The sequence below is a fragment of the Phalacrocorax carbo genome, chromosome 5 (assembly GCF_963921805.1).
Source record: "Phalacrocorax carbo chromosome 5, bPhaCar2.1, whole genome shotgun sequence".
NCBI classification, from domain to species: Eukaryota; Metazoa; Chordata; class Aves; order Suliformes; family Phalacrocoracidae; genus Phalacrocorax; species Phalacrocorax carbo.
In genome coordinates, this window is record NC_087517.1 from 49,444,166 (window position 1) to 49,460,256 (window position 16,091).

Here is a 16,091-nt window from a genome sequence, read left to right on the forward strand (position 1 = left end):
CCAAACTTTCCAAATAATCAGAGTGAAACCACAGATAATCATGAAACCTGCTTAAAAAAAACCAGAGTAATTATATTTTTAATCATCACTAGCATCAGTGTTAGAAAATGTTTGTTAGGCTTCTAGATGTTTTTATCTTTAGGGTTTGTATTTTCAGGTCTTGCTCTGCAATTATCATGTGAAGATTAAGCTTTTAAATGAAATGCTGTGTTTTGCTTTCATTTTAAACACTCCATGGTTCTGAGAAGCTTGAGTTTAAAAAAAGATATATTACTACCATCATTAATGCCCTGGTGATAAAGTGTAAAAAAACAGCCAGAAGAGGTAAACTCCCTAGGAGGGGACAGAATTCTTGTAATCCAAGCCAATACGCATCCCATCCTTGTCAAAGCTACACATCCACACAAGTCAGAGAAACATTGTGCAAGTGCCCCATGCTATTCACTCCACCCAACAGCAAAATAGAATTTAGCCTGAAACCCCAAAGCTGTGCTAAAGTTCGCTTCGATCCCTGCTCCTCCCACCAATATCCTCAAAACCAAGCAACCACCAAACAAGCAGCAACAAAAATCACTTTTCATGCATTTCAGCGACCTACCTGATATTTTCATTGAGGGTGTAAAGTTCATTGTTCTGCAAGCCTCCCCCTTTGAACACATTTATCACTGCTGTTTGAACACTGCCAAAAAAGAAATGAGACAGTACAACATCCATAAACAACAGCCACCGGTATGATTTAACACAGTGCAATGTCAGCTAGCCACCAAAAGCTGAGTGGTTAGAATGGGGTGGGGGAAGGTTAACTGCACTTAGATACTTCCACTCTTTGTCCCCTGGAAATCATCACTTTAATTTGTCTATATCTCTCATGGGAAACAGAGCAGAACCTACCTCAAGTTGTGCCTAGAGTAAGCAAGGGACAGTTGTTACAGGGACACTGTTCACAAAAAACAATTTCATACCAGATATATCTTTAACATGACTGTTTAGGGGATCTCTGCTGTGTGCTGCAGGCTAGTTGCTATGAGGAGACATAGATTTTGGGCAATATCTGCCAAACACATAGCATCCCATTATCTAGTGACGTTAGCAGGAACCACCCAACCTGCAGCATCTGGCAGGACCCTGGCTGCGCTTGGAGACGTTCTGCAGCCAGCATCACCTCAGACCCAACTTTAAGCCCTGATAATACTTGTAAGATGATGTTGGAGGATCTTCTAACTCATACTTTTCTCACCAGCACAGAGGAAGTCATAAAGTGACAGCATACAAGATGGTTTAGCAGGTCTAACAGCTTGCTCTGGCTAACAAGAGGAGGTGTCTTTCCCTTCTGTGGGCCAGTTACAGCATTTGCACACTTCACAGACCTCGGCTCACTAACCTGGCATAAAACTGCAATGTTTTTGCTGGGCTACTTTTGTGCGACATTAGTAAGCTAAGCTAAGTCAGAAAGAGAGAGGGTCCTGCCGAGTGTAGAGCTGGCATAAGGTGGCAGAAGGGAAGGTGGGAACACCTGCTTTTGGTAGCAGCAGACCATTAGATCAGATCAGGACATCTCACTCTTCACCCTACACATCGTTTTTCCAGTTGCCATTGCTGCATGACACGTACTACAGGCAGGATTTGGCTGTCAATAGGAAATGCTGGTAGAAGCCACAAGCTTAGTACTTGTCAGAGGAACTTGGCTGCGGTCAAAGCTTCATAATATGCAAATAAATGCCTGTTGTACATTAAGAAACTGGCCTTTATTACAGTACTAGGAATGTGTTTTCCTAAATGGTACTTAAAACATGCAACTGTTTACAAAGAGTAATTTTGTTTTACTTCAAGACAGTACATCTGAACAATGTTGGCCAAAAACAAGGCTGAACACTATTAGGTCTAATTTTTTCACCTCCACAGAGGCTTTCAATGCCAGCAAAGCTTGTACATGCCAAAAATTCATGCATGCTTATAAAAAGACAAGCTTAGCCATAAATTATCTGAAGCACAAAGATCAGACACACATGGCCCTTATCGTGGGGCTGCTGCAGGGCAAGACCTCAGGTTGGGTGGGTCCTGCTCACCTGTTCCAGGCAGAGTTGGAGCTGAGATGCAGAGCCTGCCGGGCTGCCTGGAACCGCGGCAGGTCACTGAGGACTGGAGAGCTCATGAAGCGAGGTCGAGGCCTTCTGAACGAACCCATCTTGTACAACTGGAGAGCAAAGGATGGAGCTACAGTGAACCCTCCAGTCATAGGGTCAAGAGGAGTGGAGCAGGGCTGTCAGAAAGTGTCTTCTCTTCAAGGTCTAAGCATCAATCTCGATGATGTCAACGAGTCTTCAAACCTAAGGACTCAGCCTGCAGCAGAAGCAAAGAGTCAGCCTTGGACTAGCAGTTCCCCACAGCGTCAGGTTGTGACAGGGACATGCACTGCAAGATGATGAAGGAATTGAAGCAGTCCTGCAGAGAAGAGAAAGGAAAAGAGCAAGACAGAAGGGAGGGGTAAAAATCTCCTATCCCATTAACAGCAAATTTGGGCAAATCTTCCAGAGTTCTTCAACAGCCACCTTCTTTCCCATCTTGCCCCTTAAATAATGACCCAACACAGCCAGCCAGAAACATAAGCACGGTCTCTCTTTCCATTTCAGTTAGCAGAGATGCAAGAATAGAGGTGCCTAAACTCTTCTACCAGAGGCACTTTACAAATATCTTTAAATACAGTAAGCCATTCAGCCTATATAAAATAGTAGAGACTAGAGAAAGAAGGAAGAAAACAATTGCACCAGAAAGGAACAGAAGATGAACAATGGAAGAAAGGATGAACAAACACAATGCTATTTTTGTTGAGAAGTGTTGTGCAAGGGAATAAACCTGCTTGTTATCAGTCCATTACAAAAAGGATACAATAGGGAACTTCTGCAAAAGAGGTCTGACAACCAGATATTTTGAGAGTAAGCAGGACTTTAATGTTTGTTTTGTTTTCTACAGAATGAGAAGTAATTGCTAGGTCAAATACAAACCACCTGTATTTTCCAATCTGATCATCATCTCCATATAGATGAATTTGTAGCCCCAAGTATACCCCAGAGATAGAAGTTAGCTTGGATAAAAAACACAAAACAACTTTGGAAAAGCTTCTGTAATTCGAAATCTGCCCACTTCAGACAAATAGAAGCAGTAGATGTAGTTGGCAGTTTGGAGAACGGAGATGTAGGAGAAAGGAGAGAGAAGGGGGGGGGGGGAAACAAACAACAAATTTGTGTGACTGAACTGCACACAAACAATGTAAAGCAAAATCTTCTCTTTCCACTATATCTTCAGCATGAGGTGGCAAGAGAGATGATCAGCTAAAGAAATGTGTATCTGCACAGTACTTCTAATTTGACTAGTGCTCAGCTTCAGGAAACTCTTTCCACTCCCCAAACCATAATTAAATCTTTTACATATAAAAGAACAGATTTCTGGCCAGCCCCGTTTCACGCTCACTGACTTTGCTGCCCTGCCTCCACATGGCCCTCTCAGATTCTGATCAACCACCATGAAGCCCTTGCAAGCCCTTGCTGTGCCACGGACACCACATGCCAGGCCACCGAGGAAGCTGAAGGAGAAAACACTGAGAAGACACCTAATTTTTTAGGCACTGAAATGTGTGGTACTATCATTCTTGGTGCTATTCATGAAATAAACAGTTGTTATTCCTCCATATGCTAGATTCCCCCACATGCCAGCTTGCCAGATCTTTGTGGAATTGGAACATGGCTACAAGTGCAACTTTTTCCTGTCTTTAGACAACTCCTGGCTGTCTTTAGAGATGACAAAGCCGAGCCAGTCTTTCATGCCATGAGCTTAGCCTTGACTGTCTTTGCTTGAAAAGGCAGCAATCTGTTGATACTGTGGCTGCTCTGTTCTAATATTAAAAAAAAAAAATCAAGTCATAACTTTTACACATTAAAAGTAAATGTAAACTAATACAACCAAATCAACAAGGTCTTCTCTGTGCTTTTTGAAATAACAGTTCATTTGACATTGGCCACACATTTTCAATCTGCCAGCAATTTCTCTATTGGCAATTGTAACCACATCAGAAATCAGAGGGAAAAAGCTACAGCATCTTGGAGAGCCAAGGGCAAGCTCCTCTTACAATATACCAAAAGGTGTCTGGGAGGCAAAGCATAACGGATGTTTCTGTTGCAAAACAAGTGCTTGTGCCAATGTTTGTCATCTCCAAGTTCCAAAGCTGACAGCGTGAGGAACTGAATGAGTGACAGCTCCCTTCTCCCAGCAGTGGAATAAAATTTTACACAGGGAAAACAGCATATATTTTTCAGAGCTATAAAATGCAAATGTTACTTTAGATGAGTTGTAGGCATTTAACAGGGCTAGAAAGCAGTGGTTAAGATGCCTGTGCTAGCCCACAAGCCTCCTCCTATGCCAGGTGCCGTAAATGCATACAAGTATCTCTCTCCCCTGCAATGAAATCATTGTATAAAGCTGCATTTATGTTAATTGGAGTTAGACTAAGTTGCAAGCGGAAAGCTTAAATTCAGAAATGTAAATCGGGAGAACAACCTCTGTGCCTTAATATACATATATTTAAAGTTTGTGTAGGAAATTCTTTGGCCCATTCTGTGTAAGCAATAAAACACCACAATCAGGAAGGTCTCTCCTGAGCTTGGCCTTTTTAAGACTGATTCCACAGCAGCAGGACCGTGGCATTATAGAGGGCCCCACAACAAATTTCCTGAACATTTCTTACCAAGGGAACGTGCTCACAGAAACATACATGTTGTCTTCCTTAATCTCTGTTAAAGTCATCCAGACAGATAATAAAAAGCTCTTGTCTGTGAAGAGCAGATAAGATACCCCTCTTCCCCCAATCCCAGCCAGCAATCCCATGTTAATGTCAAGTCAACTTTACTTTAGGTTCTCATCAGGAGTTAAGGCAAGATCTTCAGCTTTAGGACCAGATTCAGTCTCTTATTTTCATTTCTTCAGTATTCAAAGATACAAATCTCTCCTACCTTGTCTAAACCAGTAACTGTGAAATGGCAGACACAGCAAACTGTTACTCTGAAGGCAGGCTAGCCACCAAATGGTATCCAAACATAACTGACCCTCATGTTATCAGAACTGAAAATACCAAAGTCTGTGAGCAAGACCACCCTCTCCCCATTCCCACAGGCTATTTAAACTATTTTCAGAGTTTAATAAAGCTCAAAGTAATGGACCATTTATTAGAAAGCAGACTTTTGGCACAAGTAGTTTACAAATCCTGTGCAGGATCTGAAGGTACAACAAAGCACCCAAACCCAACCATCACTTCCATCAGACCAGATTTTCCTTTCACAGCAACTAGTTTCCACTGAAAGTTTTCCCCAGAGCAAGGCAGCCTTGTAAATACTGCTTCATTTTCACAGGGAAGTTGCATTAGTGGTTTGTTGGCAATGCTCATGCTGTGCATTCTGCAGTTTTCAATTTTTTGGCTTTTTACTGAGACGAACTACCCTTGTGGCAAGAAAGGCATTAACTTAGTTATAGGTTAGTAAGAAGCCCTCATGGTATTCAGGCTATTTTAGCTATGGGGAATGAACAGCGTTTACAAAAATGCTGAGTAAAGCAAGGAACAAATTTCCTCTTCAGTTTGCTGTGAAAACTCTCATAGAATTATACAGAAATATTCAGAAACACATATTGTCCTCCTAGAGGCCTTCAGTTCAAACACCCTCAGTATCTATACTCTCCTCTGACTAAGATTAAAGTGTTTTAGAAGACTACAAAATAAAACCTACTTCTCATAATCATAGTCCTATTATTTATTGACCACAGAAAAGTTTTACAGAGACGCAATTATTATTTTTCCACTTTTATACTGAGTGAAGGGAGACACCAGGGTGCAGCTTGTCCTAGCCACCAAGCAACACTCTCACCATTGATTACAGAAGGCACGAAGGCATGGGGACTGAAGCGCAGTGACTGCATAAGAGATACAGCTACACCAAGCTAACCTCTCACTGCCATGTGCTCCAGCTGCTGGGGCAATGCTTTACATGGCATCAGAGCATTTCAAACTGCTTGCCAGCTGATATATCCTAAAACATTCCCCACTCTCCTCATCTCGCTTAATGACCCTGCACGTCTGTTTTGACTAGAAGGTTGTCATAAGTCAGTCAGAGAGATAGGTGTTGCTCTTCCTTCCCTTCCAGTCATCCTACCCCGCTCTTTTTTTTTTTTTCCCCCTCTTATCCTTGATTTTCATCTCAAAACCCAGCTATCAAAACTCTCTAGATCTCTAACAACAGAGATACGTTATCTGTGTAAAACCCAGGTCTTTGAGCGAGGAAACTTCAGTGCTGGAAGTCAGTGTTCTCAACTGGGGGAGCAAAGCAGGACGATGAGTCAATCTGACAAAAATGTAATTTCATTGACTTGTAATTCATCACATCTGAGTAAACACTTTTTGGGTTAATCTGAGTCTTTAAAGAGAAGAATCAAGCATAGAGACAAATCCTTTTCCAACACACATAGATACAGGCATTTATAAAAACATTACAGTCACCGAGCTAGGAATTTTTAATCGTTTGTTTTCTGTTAGCTATGAAAACCAAAAGAGAAATCATTATAAAATTATTTAATGAGAAGACCTTCCCTCCCAACAGACCATAATATATCTGACTGTCTGGAGGAAAAGCAAGATCAGGCAATATACCTAGATCTCTCCCTCTACTAAAGAAAGAATAACCCAAAGAAAAAGTTGGCAGCAATTCCTCCAAATTATGAATCTTCATCTTGGGCCAAACAAAAAGGCCACAGTAACTGACATTTAACAAAAGAACAGACCATTTTAAGTTCCTCTGATGCCTTCTCTGGAAGACTTAGAGCAACAACCACTAATGCAAGCAATGGGACAGCAGAAAACTATAACTGGTTTTGCTTCTTAGAGGAAAACTTGCACCAGCACTACTTTACACCAAATTCACACCAAAAAGCCACAAGTCAAAAAGTCAGTTTAAACCAGATTGGGGGGGGGGGGGGGGGGGGGGGGGGGGAGGGAGTGGAGAAATCACAGGATCTCAATTCATCCAAACAAGCATTTCCCAGGTCTGAAAACAGAGCAACAGAGAATGAGGGGTTATCCAGATATAAGCAATGTTTTGCCATTTAAATTTTTTTAGTGGTAAAAAACCAGCTCCTTCATGAGAAAGATATCAACTTGCCCATCTTCTCTCCTTTATATGCTTTGTGCAATTGTGATGTTGATGATCTATGACCATAAAATGCTCAAACTGTAAACTGCAACATGCACCACAATTTTTTGTGATGATTTTGGGTGTGGAAGAAGCATAATCTTAAGAAAAATTCCCCACCATACTAGGCCTACACAGACCCATAATGAGCTGTTTCATCCCACCTCAGTCACAAAAAATACGCAGAAAACCATCCAGGTTCTTGTTAGCTGATTCTCCTTCCAGCCCAGTAAATCCTTAACAAAGTATGTGACTGACAAACTCTTGATTTGAGTTCAACTGACAAGATCTGAAGACACTATTTCTGATAAAAAACCCCTCATTTTGCCTTGCAGCCATACTGAGAAGCAGAAAAGCAGCCCAGAATCTGTAACTCCAAGTCTTTTATGTCATCACAATGACAGGTGCATGCACAAACTTAGTTTATATTCTAGGAAAACACAGACAGCATTTACCACCGTTAAGTTTAGAATACATTCAGTTCCTCTTATAGGCCCCAGTTGCTCAGTTTCTTAAAAACAAACAAGGTCTGCTTTTCAGAAGGAGAAAAGATGATCAAATTGAGATTTATTCAATAATTAACATAGGTCCTTTCCAGTTAACACTGATCAGAAGCTGTGTCTTAGATGTATGTCAGAAGTTACCAAAAGCAAGAGTGTAAAAAATTTTGGAGGCAGTCTGGGGCCCAGACTCAAGGCACAGTCCTTCCTATATCCTTATCCTTTCATGCCTTCACACCTTTGAAGTCCAGCTCATGAAAATTTTAGCACTTAAACCACAGCCCATCAAAAACAATAGGAATCTAAATATTGGTCTTAATATGGTTTGAGTCAAGCCCTGAAACAGCAAGGAAAAGTACAGATACTTTCCTTTGTGAGCAGCCCCTCACATAAGGAACAGTAAATCTTCAGGTGTGCTCATGCTAACACCAGGAACACAGCCCATGCTAAGAGTCATTCCCAGTTCATGAAGGTAAATGGAAGAGTGCAAGACTGGCCTTCAGGTCTGACAATCTTGTACGTAGGATTGATTCAAGTTGCAGAATTTAAACGACAGCTTCTTCCACCCATATATTACGCCACTTGTTTCTGAAATCCCAGCTCAGACAAAACCAGCTCAGAAATTTTACCAGGGGAAACTCCAGTGAGGCTGTGATCAGGGACTGCAGGCCACAGGCACGCTCAGGGCCAGGATCCGGGTGGGAAGAAGGACAGTGCCTCACCAGCACCTCATTCGGCGGTGCCCCAGATGCTGTCCCACAGAGGAACACAAGGTCATTCCTCAAGCTTTCTGTGCAGGTTACATGCCAGCTGGCAAATGCAGGAATCTAGCCAGCCAAAGCGCATTACCTGCAGTCCCATCACACACCTCCTGCCAGCCCCTGGCCAGCCCCAGCGTGTGCAGTGCCCAAGCACTGCCGGGGTTGCCTGCCTGCCCGCCCCACACCTCTGGCCTGCACCATGGAAATCCCTGAGGCATCCCAGGCAGGCTCAGCCGCAGGTGGATGAGCAACTCAGTCCTGCAAAATGCTCCCTTCATCAAGGAGGATTACTAATAAGGGTAAAAATAATTATCACCATTTTCTGGCTGAGGAAATGAAGTTGCAAAGCCAGTGAAGTGACTTACCCAGGTCTTCTACCTCCCAAGCCAGGATCCTATTCACCAGACAAAAATATCCCCCTAAGCTCCTTTAATGAGGCTTTTCACATTATTCCATGGACGTGGAGAGAAGGAGGACTCATCTGCTCTACTGCTCCTTTCCAAACCTGACTCAATACCAAAAGGTGTAAATTTTTTGAAATTATTATTCTTTTGCTGGGCTACCTCACTGTGAAGGTAGCAACTTGGTGCTCCATAAATAGTCTGGAGGTGTTCTACTGGCCTCACCTATCCTTAATTAAACTTGATAGATTTTAACTATCGAGATGAAGTATGTAAAAGAAGTGACATCAACAGAATACAGGAAAACAGCCCTCTCAATACAAAACGTTGACACTCTGGTATGCACCTACATATCCAACAGTTTTACTGCTACTCTTTGACTACCCAAAGCAAGATTTCACCTTCCCTACCTGCCTAGCACACACCCATCTCCACAAACGAGACCCCAGCACCCCACCTCCCCCCATCTTTTGCATATTCCCTCTTCAAATTGAACCCACATTGTGCATTTACACATAATACATCTCAAACAAATTCACAAACAGATCTAACTTGGCTTTGATAGCAGACCCATGTAACATTTGAAAAGAAATTCAGTGGTTTCCACTTAGTTATGCTTTGAGTTCCTGAGGTTAAAGCAAACCTGAAACTCAAAGTGAAACTCTGCTTAGAGCAAGAGGAAATATAGGAGAAGAGGAGGCGGAAAAAACCTTTGCTTATATCCCACCATGGTCTGAGAATCTTCTCTGTAATTCAGAGACCACTTCAACCCCTTTGGAGTTGATGGCTGGTTAGAAGTAAGACTGCTACTTCACTTCTATGTACATGATAGTACAATTCCTCATTTAAAAAAAAAAAAAAAGAGTAAGAAATCAGTAACAGCACAAAGCAAGCCAGTTCAATGTGAAATAAAGAGATTGGGTCATACTAAAGAACATATGGAAAAATAAATGTTTTGTAATACAGGAGTAACATCTGAGACAATAAAGTTATTTATTTTGTTCTCTACCACAGGTTTTCTGTTATTTCAAAACATTACTTAATTTTTTGGACTCTTATCATTCTCAAATGGAGAAAATTGTTATAGCTATTAAAAGGCACCACAGGTTTGCAAAACACCCTGAAATGCTTTGGAAGAGAACAGAAGAAAACACCTCATTGGAATCACTTAGCTGATCAGTATGAAGCTAGAGACAAATTTGAATAAGGGACTGATTTAATCTGGTTGAAACAAATTGTATTCCCTGTATAAGCAACTACTACACCAAAAGCCTAGCTATAAAAGGCAAGAAGCAAAAATTTGGCAGAGTTTCAGAATCATAAAACTGATGGACTGGATTGGAACTGAAAAGAAAAAACCACACTTACCTCTTTGGTTAAATAAGAGCCCTGTCCAAGAGAGAGGAGGAAGGGGTAAGAGGGAAACAGTGGAGATATATCACCATTCTGATTAACAGATAGTGTCAGGGTTTTTTAGGCATTCCACAAAGTTGTATCCATGACAGCTACAGCAGCCATCCTTTCAAAATGATCTCTCTGCAGTGCTGTCCTAATCCAGGGCAGCTAGCACAGAATTTTTAAGCAGCAAGTTTATCTGCATCCCTCTTTTGTGTTTCACCCACCAAGACGTAGCTCGCTTCAGACAGCAGAGTTAAAATCACCACTGCTTTGTCTCTAGCTCTATAGCAAGGCTTTACTCAAGCTGTTACACTCTAAAATACACAACTGATTTCATAGCAAAGTAGTACTCCAAGGAGCTCACACCCCCAGTTCAGTGGCCTGTTATTCCCAGGCCTACCAGTCTTAAACTCCGCTGATTACCAGAATGACTTGCAATCAGTACAGCTATAGGGGAACAAGCCATAGCATGAAAACAAGAAAAAGAGATGGCATGCACATAAATAGTTATTTCCTTCCACTGTCGGGAACAGCACTTAATACATGCACTAGTAAGTGCATCCCTACAGGAGCAAAACAGGCCAGGAATGTATCACTTGAATGACACAAATATGAGCAAGCTATCAAACTTTTTGCTGTAGAAAAGGCCTTTGGATTGAATTGACAAATGTGTTTTCAAACCCAGGAACTAACCTAGCAGCTGCAACCTGTTTCCAATAACTCCCAAACAGCATCTGCTGCAAAATTCAGGAAATACATGTATTAACTCATTCAAAACAAAGCGCATTGAACAGTCTGTAGAGATCACGGCAGTTTTGCTTAGCATACGGAGAAGCTACTGCCTTGTATTTAAAGGGAATAAAAGCCAAAGCTGCTTAACAAGTAAACTGTTCATATTCGGTAGTTACATGAGCAGCAGATCTAAAACAGCCCTGCTCTCCCACGTCATACTCCCTTCTGAATTCCACACGTGCAGGAGGGGATAACCCCCACCAAGAGCCCTTCCTTCTGCATGGGCTCTAGAAACATTTTCACAAAGCTCAGAGAAACTTTATCCTTTTAGACCTTTCCTTACTTGGTCAAATATGGTGAAATTCACAAACTAATCATAAAGAGGGGAACAGAAAAGCCACAGGGATGTTTTCTTAAAGATGCCAGGCAGAAGCGGGGGGGTGGGGGGGGAGGAACCACAGTTTCACAAGCAAAAAAGTTACATCAGTCTAAATGTAATGGCGTGCTTAATTTTCTAGGAATGTTAATCAGAAAGCATGCAGGGTACATCTCATCAAAATCAAATAAAAAGTCAGCAACTGCAATTATTTTAGAAACTACCTCTGCGGCAACTAGAATGACGATCTATCATCCTTGCACTTTCTTGTACTTCATACTTATTTATTTTTGGGTTTTTGTTTTCATATTTCTGTTGTTGTTATTAAAAACATAAGTATAGCCCACATTTTTAACCCTAGGGCTACAAAACACAGCAGTTATGTAGCCTGCTTATGCATCACAGCCCATCCTCAGTGAGCTCTAGCATAACCAGATGTTTGCTAAAATACTCGGCACAATCTTCCATCCTCTAAGGTGCACTTAGCCCCATCTCATGTAGTAAGAACGGGCTGTTATGCCCTACTGAATAAGCCCTGGAACCCAGCACGTACTTAGTGCATATTTATGCTTGAATTCACATCAACAGAAACAATGAGTACAAAAGGCCATATATTATAGGGAAAAAACCCACAAATACTCAAGGCGCCTAGAAAAATAACATATGAAATCTGAACTAATTGAAAATTAGTTACAAAGAGGATACAATTCTAGTACTTATTTGCCTGTGACTTCTAAGCCCTTGATGATGGATTCAAGTCCCATTCCTCTACCCATTCCATAAGAATGGAAACTACATATACTTATTTCTAAAGTAAAAGGTTAAATATCTCACCTATTCTGTGCCTTTGGTTGCTGGAAATTTAAGGAATTTAAACTCTTCCAAAGGAATCGAGGAGTCAGTAAACACTACCTGCGTTCCAGCTGAACTTTGAAAGTGAACGTTGGAAGTCTTATCAGAGTCTCAGCTGACATCAGACAGCCCATAAACACACTGCATGAAAATAATTACAAAGAATTTTATCTTGAAGGCTGAAGGCAAATGCGAAACCGTCACCTTAACTCTGCTGTAAAACCGCCAAAAGGAAATATTGCTATTAAACTGACATAGGAAAGAAGACTCCCATATGGGCTTGAGTGCACTTGAACTTCCCTGCCCACCCTTGGCACTGCCAACTTGCAGGTACCATCCACCCAGAACCCAGTGCAACACACCGTATGTGACCTGACAGCTATTTCAATCAGAGATTCAGGACAACCCCATCAAGGGCAAATATGGAATAACCTACCTCTGGAAAAGTGTCCTTCTAGCTTCACCAAAAAGCAGCTATTTTTTGACCCAAGTCCAAGAATTTTCCTCCCTCCAATATGTTATAGAAGTCCATGGCACTAAAATCTTAGCAAGAATGCCATATGCAGTCTATGAAACGCGTATCAAGACAGTACATTGTCTTAGATTACTGTGAAATTTGCGTTCGTTTGTGAAATGAAGTCTGCTTTTTCCTGTGTTTCAGAACACAAGAGAATCATATTTTCTTTTTTTCAGTTCAGTACTTCGGTAGCACTTTTATGTTCATTAATCTCTTACATGTTACAGCTAAAAGAAAAGTCACAAACCTCCTGTGGGAGTCTCTCGGCACCCTGCGCTGGTGTGACAGGTCAACCAACCAAGTGCTTTTACAACACGATTCTCCACTTACCTACCTAGAAATGCCATTTGATTTGAGTTGCTACCACAGATCGTGTTCTCAAACCTAACATCCTTCACGTGGCTGTAAAATAGCTGGCATAACTTACTGCAGATATTTTTGGCTACAGGTCATTATCGCCAAAATGCTAACAAAGTTCTTCGCTGGGGTCAGAGGACAGGATTTTACCCCTAGCTAGTTGGTTTCCCAGTTTCAGGAAAGCCTAGTCTCCGCTGATCTATCTATACCATCGGGGACTACTGCACAGTTGGACTGCGGCATCCGTTTTAGAAAAAATCTATGTAGCCTACACACCAGCTTCTGTGCCTTCTGCATGCTGCTCCACCGTGAAATAAGATCTAGGGGCATATACACTAAATATGCATGCACATACAGCACTACATGCAAGACGTAAACAGCTTTTGCACACTGATCCAGGAGTTCTGCATAACTGCAACTGTTGCACGGTTCCAGGACTTCTGCATAACTGAAACCTTTCATACTACAAAATTGCAGCATTGCCTATAAATACACTCAGCACTTGTTGCTGACAAACAAGAAATCCCTCTAGTCGAGACAGCCCACTTAGGTGAACAAATCATCATATGACTGGAAAAGGCAGAAGAAAAATAGCTGTGCTTTGAACTATCCTTTTCAGCACAGACAGCCAGGATCTGCATTGACTGGGGTTGCTGCTGGCATGACAGGCGGCTGTAGCCAATGTCCCGCAGAGAAGAAGGTGGCAGGAGAACGGGTTTGGCAGTTGAAGGAACAGAAGAGTAGATTATGTCCACAAAATGCAGATATTCCTAGGGCAGAGAGGCTTTGGGGGCTTGTCAGGGAAACACAGGTGGCATCACCATGCGGGAGAGGCCCGAGGGAAGGTAGCAAGGGATGCAGCTAAACTACTTTTTCAAGGAGGCGGCCCGCTACGCACGGCTTCTGGCTCCTCTTGCAGCAGCGACGTGCTAATTCAATTTATTTAGAGAAAGAGGGGAGAAAAATCTCTTTCTCTTCACCCCAGTTTCAGAATAATTGTGTCTCCTGGGGTGAGGGGCGTGGGGTTAGACCAAGATATTCGGTTTGGAAATGACTCACTTGCAGCGCTGTGGAGCTGGAAGGTTTATTTTTAATATTTTTCTTTTCTAAATTGAGAATTTAGCCAGGTTTTTAATCCCTGCGCTTGGCTTCAGAGGCAGCGACGGGCAAGGGGAGCCGGCTCAAGCCGCTCCCTCCCGGGAGCCAGCCGCCCGCCGGTAAAGACCCCCTTCGCACCCCAAAGGGCGCCCTTTCGGGGGCGGCATCCCCCCCCTTACCGGTACCGCACCCACCACCACCCCCGCGGAGCCCCCGCCGGGCGGGGGAGGCCGAGCGGGGGGTACCGAGGGGAGGCCGGCGCCTCTCGCACTCACCCCCGCCGAGCTGCAGCCCTCCTCCTCCGCGCCCCGCCGACGGACGGACGGACGGACGTGCTCCCTCTTCGCCCCGATCCGGCGAAACTTGCCACCAGCCGGCCAGGATTTTACAACTTCCTGGCTGCCGGCCAGCCTTTTTTTTTTTTTTCTTTCGCCTTTTTTTTTTTTTTTTGTTTGTTTTAAAAAAAGTCTGCCTCTTGCTGGCTCCTCCCAGTAAAGACAAAAGGCGGCCGGGCCGGGCCGGGCCGGGCGGAGAGGGGCAGCCCCCCCGGCCCTCCCACCCCACCGCGGGGTGGGGGAAGCCCGACCCGCCCCGCCCCGGCAAAGTCAGGAAGTCTAAATTCCTCTGACCTTTAGCAAAAGCAAAAGAAGGGAAAGGATGGAGGAGGTGTGGGGCCCTTCCCGGGGCAGGGCGGCGGGCCCGGGACCCTCCCCTCGCTCCGAGGCCGGGTTCCCCGCGGGGGTCTCGGAGGTGCCGCCGGCTCCTGGCAGACCTTGCTGCGGGGGGAAGGCGGAATTTGCCTCCACACCGAGCTCCAGATAAAGAAACGGGTCGTTAAGGCCAATAAAAGGCGCACCACGGGAGAAGGGGATGTGCCGTGTAAAGATAGGGCTTGTTTTATTTTGTTCTCACGGTTCAAGGCCCCCCGGCAGCTGCAGCCCCTGCAGTTTGCTCTGTGGCACGGTCCGCGGCGGGTACGAGACAGGAAACTGCTGAAACACAAATCACGTGTAATTCGGGGTCCTTAAGGAGATGAAAATGCCGCAACTAGTTGTAATCGGCGGGAGATCGCGTGGAACGTGTAACTCAAACAGTGACGGCGACTTTTGGAGAGCTGCTCGTTAAATCATAAAGCGCTGAGATTCTTAAGTGTTTAAAGGAGTCGGACCGAATTTGTAAAATAGTGTCTTTTTTTTTTCTCTAACAGCCTAAGAGGCTTTAGTGCCTGACTTTATGCACGGTGCTGCTGATGCTTGGTAATCCAATGCACTGCTTGTTAAGAGAATTCAAATCGTAAATGGCATCTGGTCCTAAAATGAGAAGAGCTGATGCTGCTCTAGAACCAGCATGTAAACCCCTCAGCCCAGCTGGGATCCTCTGACACTTTTAAGTTGTCCTGTAGATAGCCATAGCGAGCTTAGATGAGAACAGTTGCCCTATGTGTTCGTAGGAGAGATATTCTCGTGTCTCTCTTCCTCCTTTTCTATCTCTAGATGTGTTAAACAAAGGTTCGCTGAGGTACTGTGAACCTTACCTGCCGCCCACTGCCACTGCTGGCTATACAAATAGGATTCACTGTTATTAACATGAAATTGGTACCTGGGACTTGCAGACGGGACTTTACTGCCAGCCATATAAACACATACAAAAGCACGTTTCCTATCCCAGACTGATGTGGCGTACAATGAGAGTTGATACCTATCCAGCACATACATTTTAGTCCATCTGTTAATCTACTAACAATTAAAATCGCATATTGTCATTCACTCTGCGCCTGCTTTTCAAGCCAACAGTTGCCAGTTTTTCAGAGGCGGCGTTGCTGGAGTGGAGTTGGAGTGGTGGTTTCAATCTGTGGCTCGTAACATACCCGGGA

General features: G+C 43.5%; 1 protein-coding gene across 4 annotated transcripts in view; it reads right to left on the reverse strand.

Annotated features, from left to right (window-relative positions):
* The window catches only part of PRR5L (proline rich 5 like), a 47,335-nt gene extending 32,743 nt beyond the window's left edge, over window positions 1-14,592 (reverse strand). For 3 of the 4 annotated variants that reach the window (XM_064452334.1, XM_064452333.1, XM_064452331.1), the window contains exons 1-3: window positions 14,494-14,592; window positions 2,067-2,340; window positions 599-679 (exon numbers count right to left, since the gene is read on the reverse strand). In XM_064452334.1, coding sequence (XP_064308404.1) covers window positions 599-679; window positions 2,067-2,236 — 251 coding nt within the window. In that variant the 5' untranslated portion in view covers window positions 2,237-2,340; window positions 14,494-14,592. Of the gene's footprint in view, window positions 1-598; window positions 680-2,066; window positions 2,443-14,493 lie in introns of all 4 variants that reach the window. The other variant, XM_064452332.1, reaches the window with a different exon arrangement.
* Between the last annotated feature and the right edge of the window lie 1,499 nt (window positions 14,593-16,091).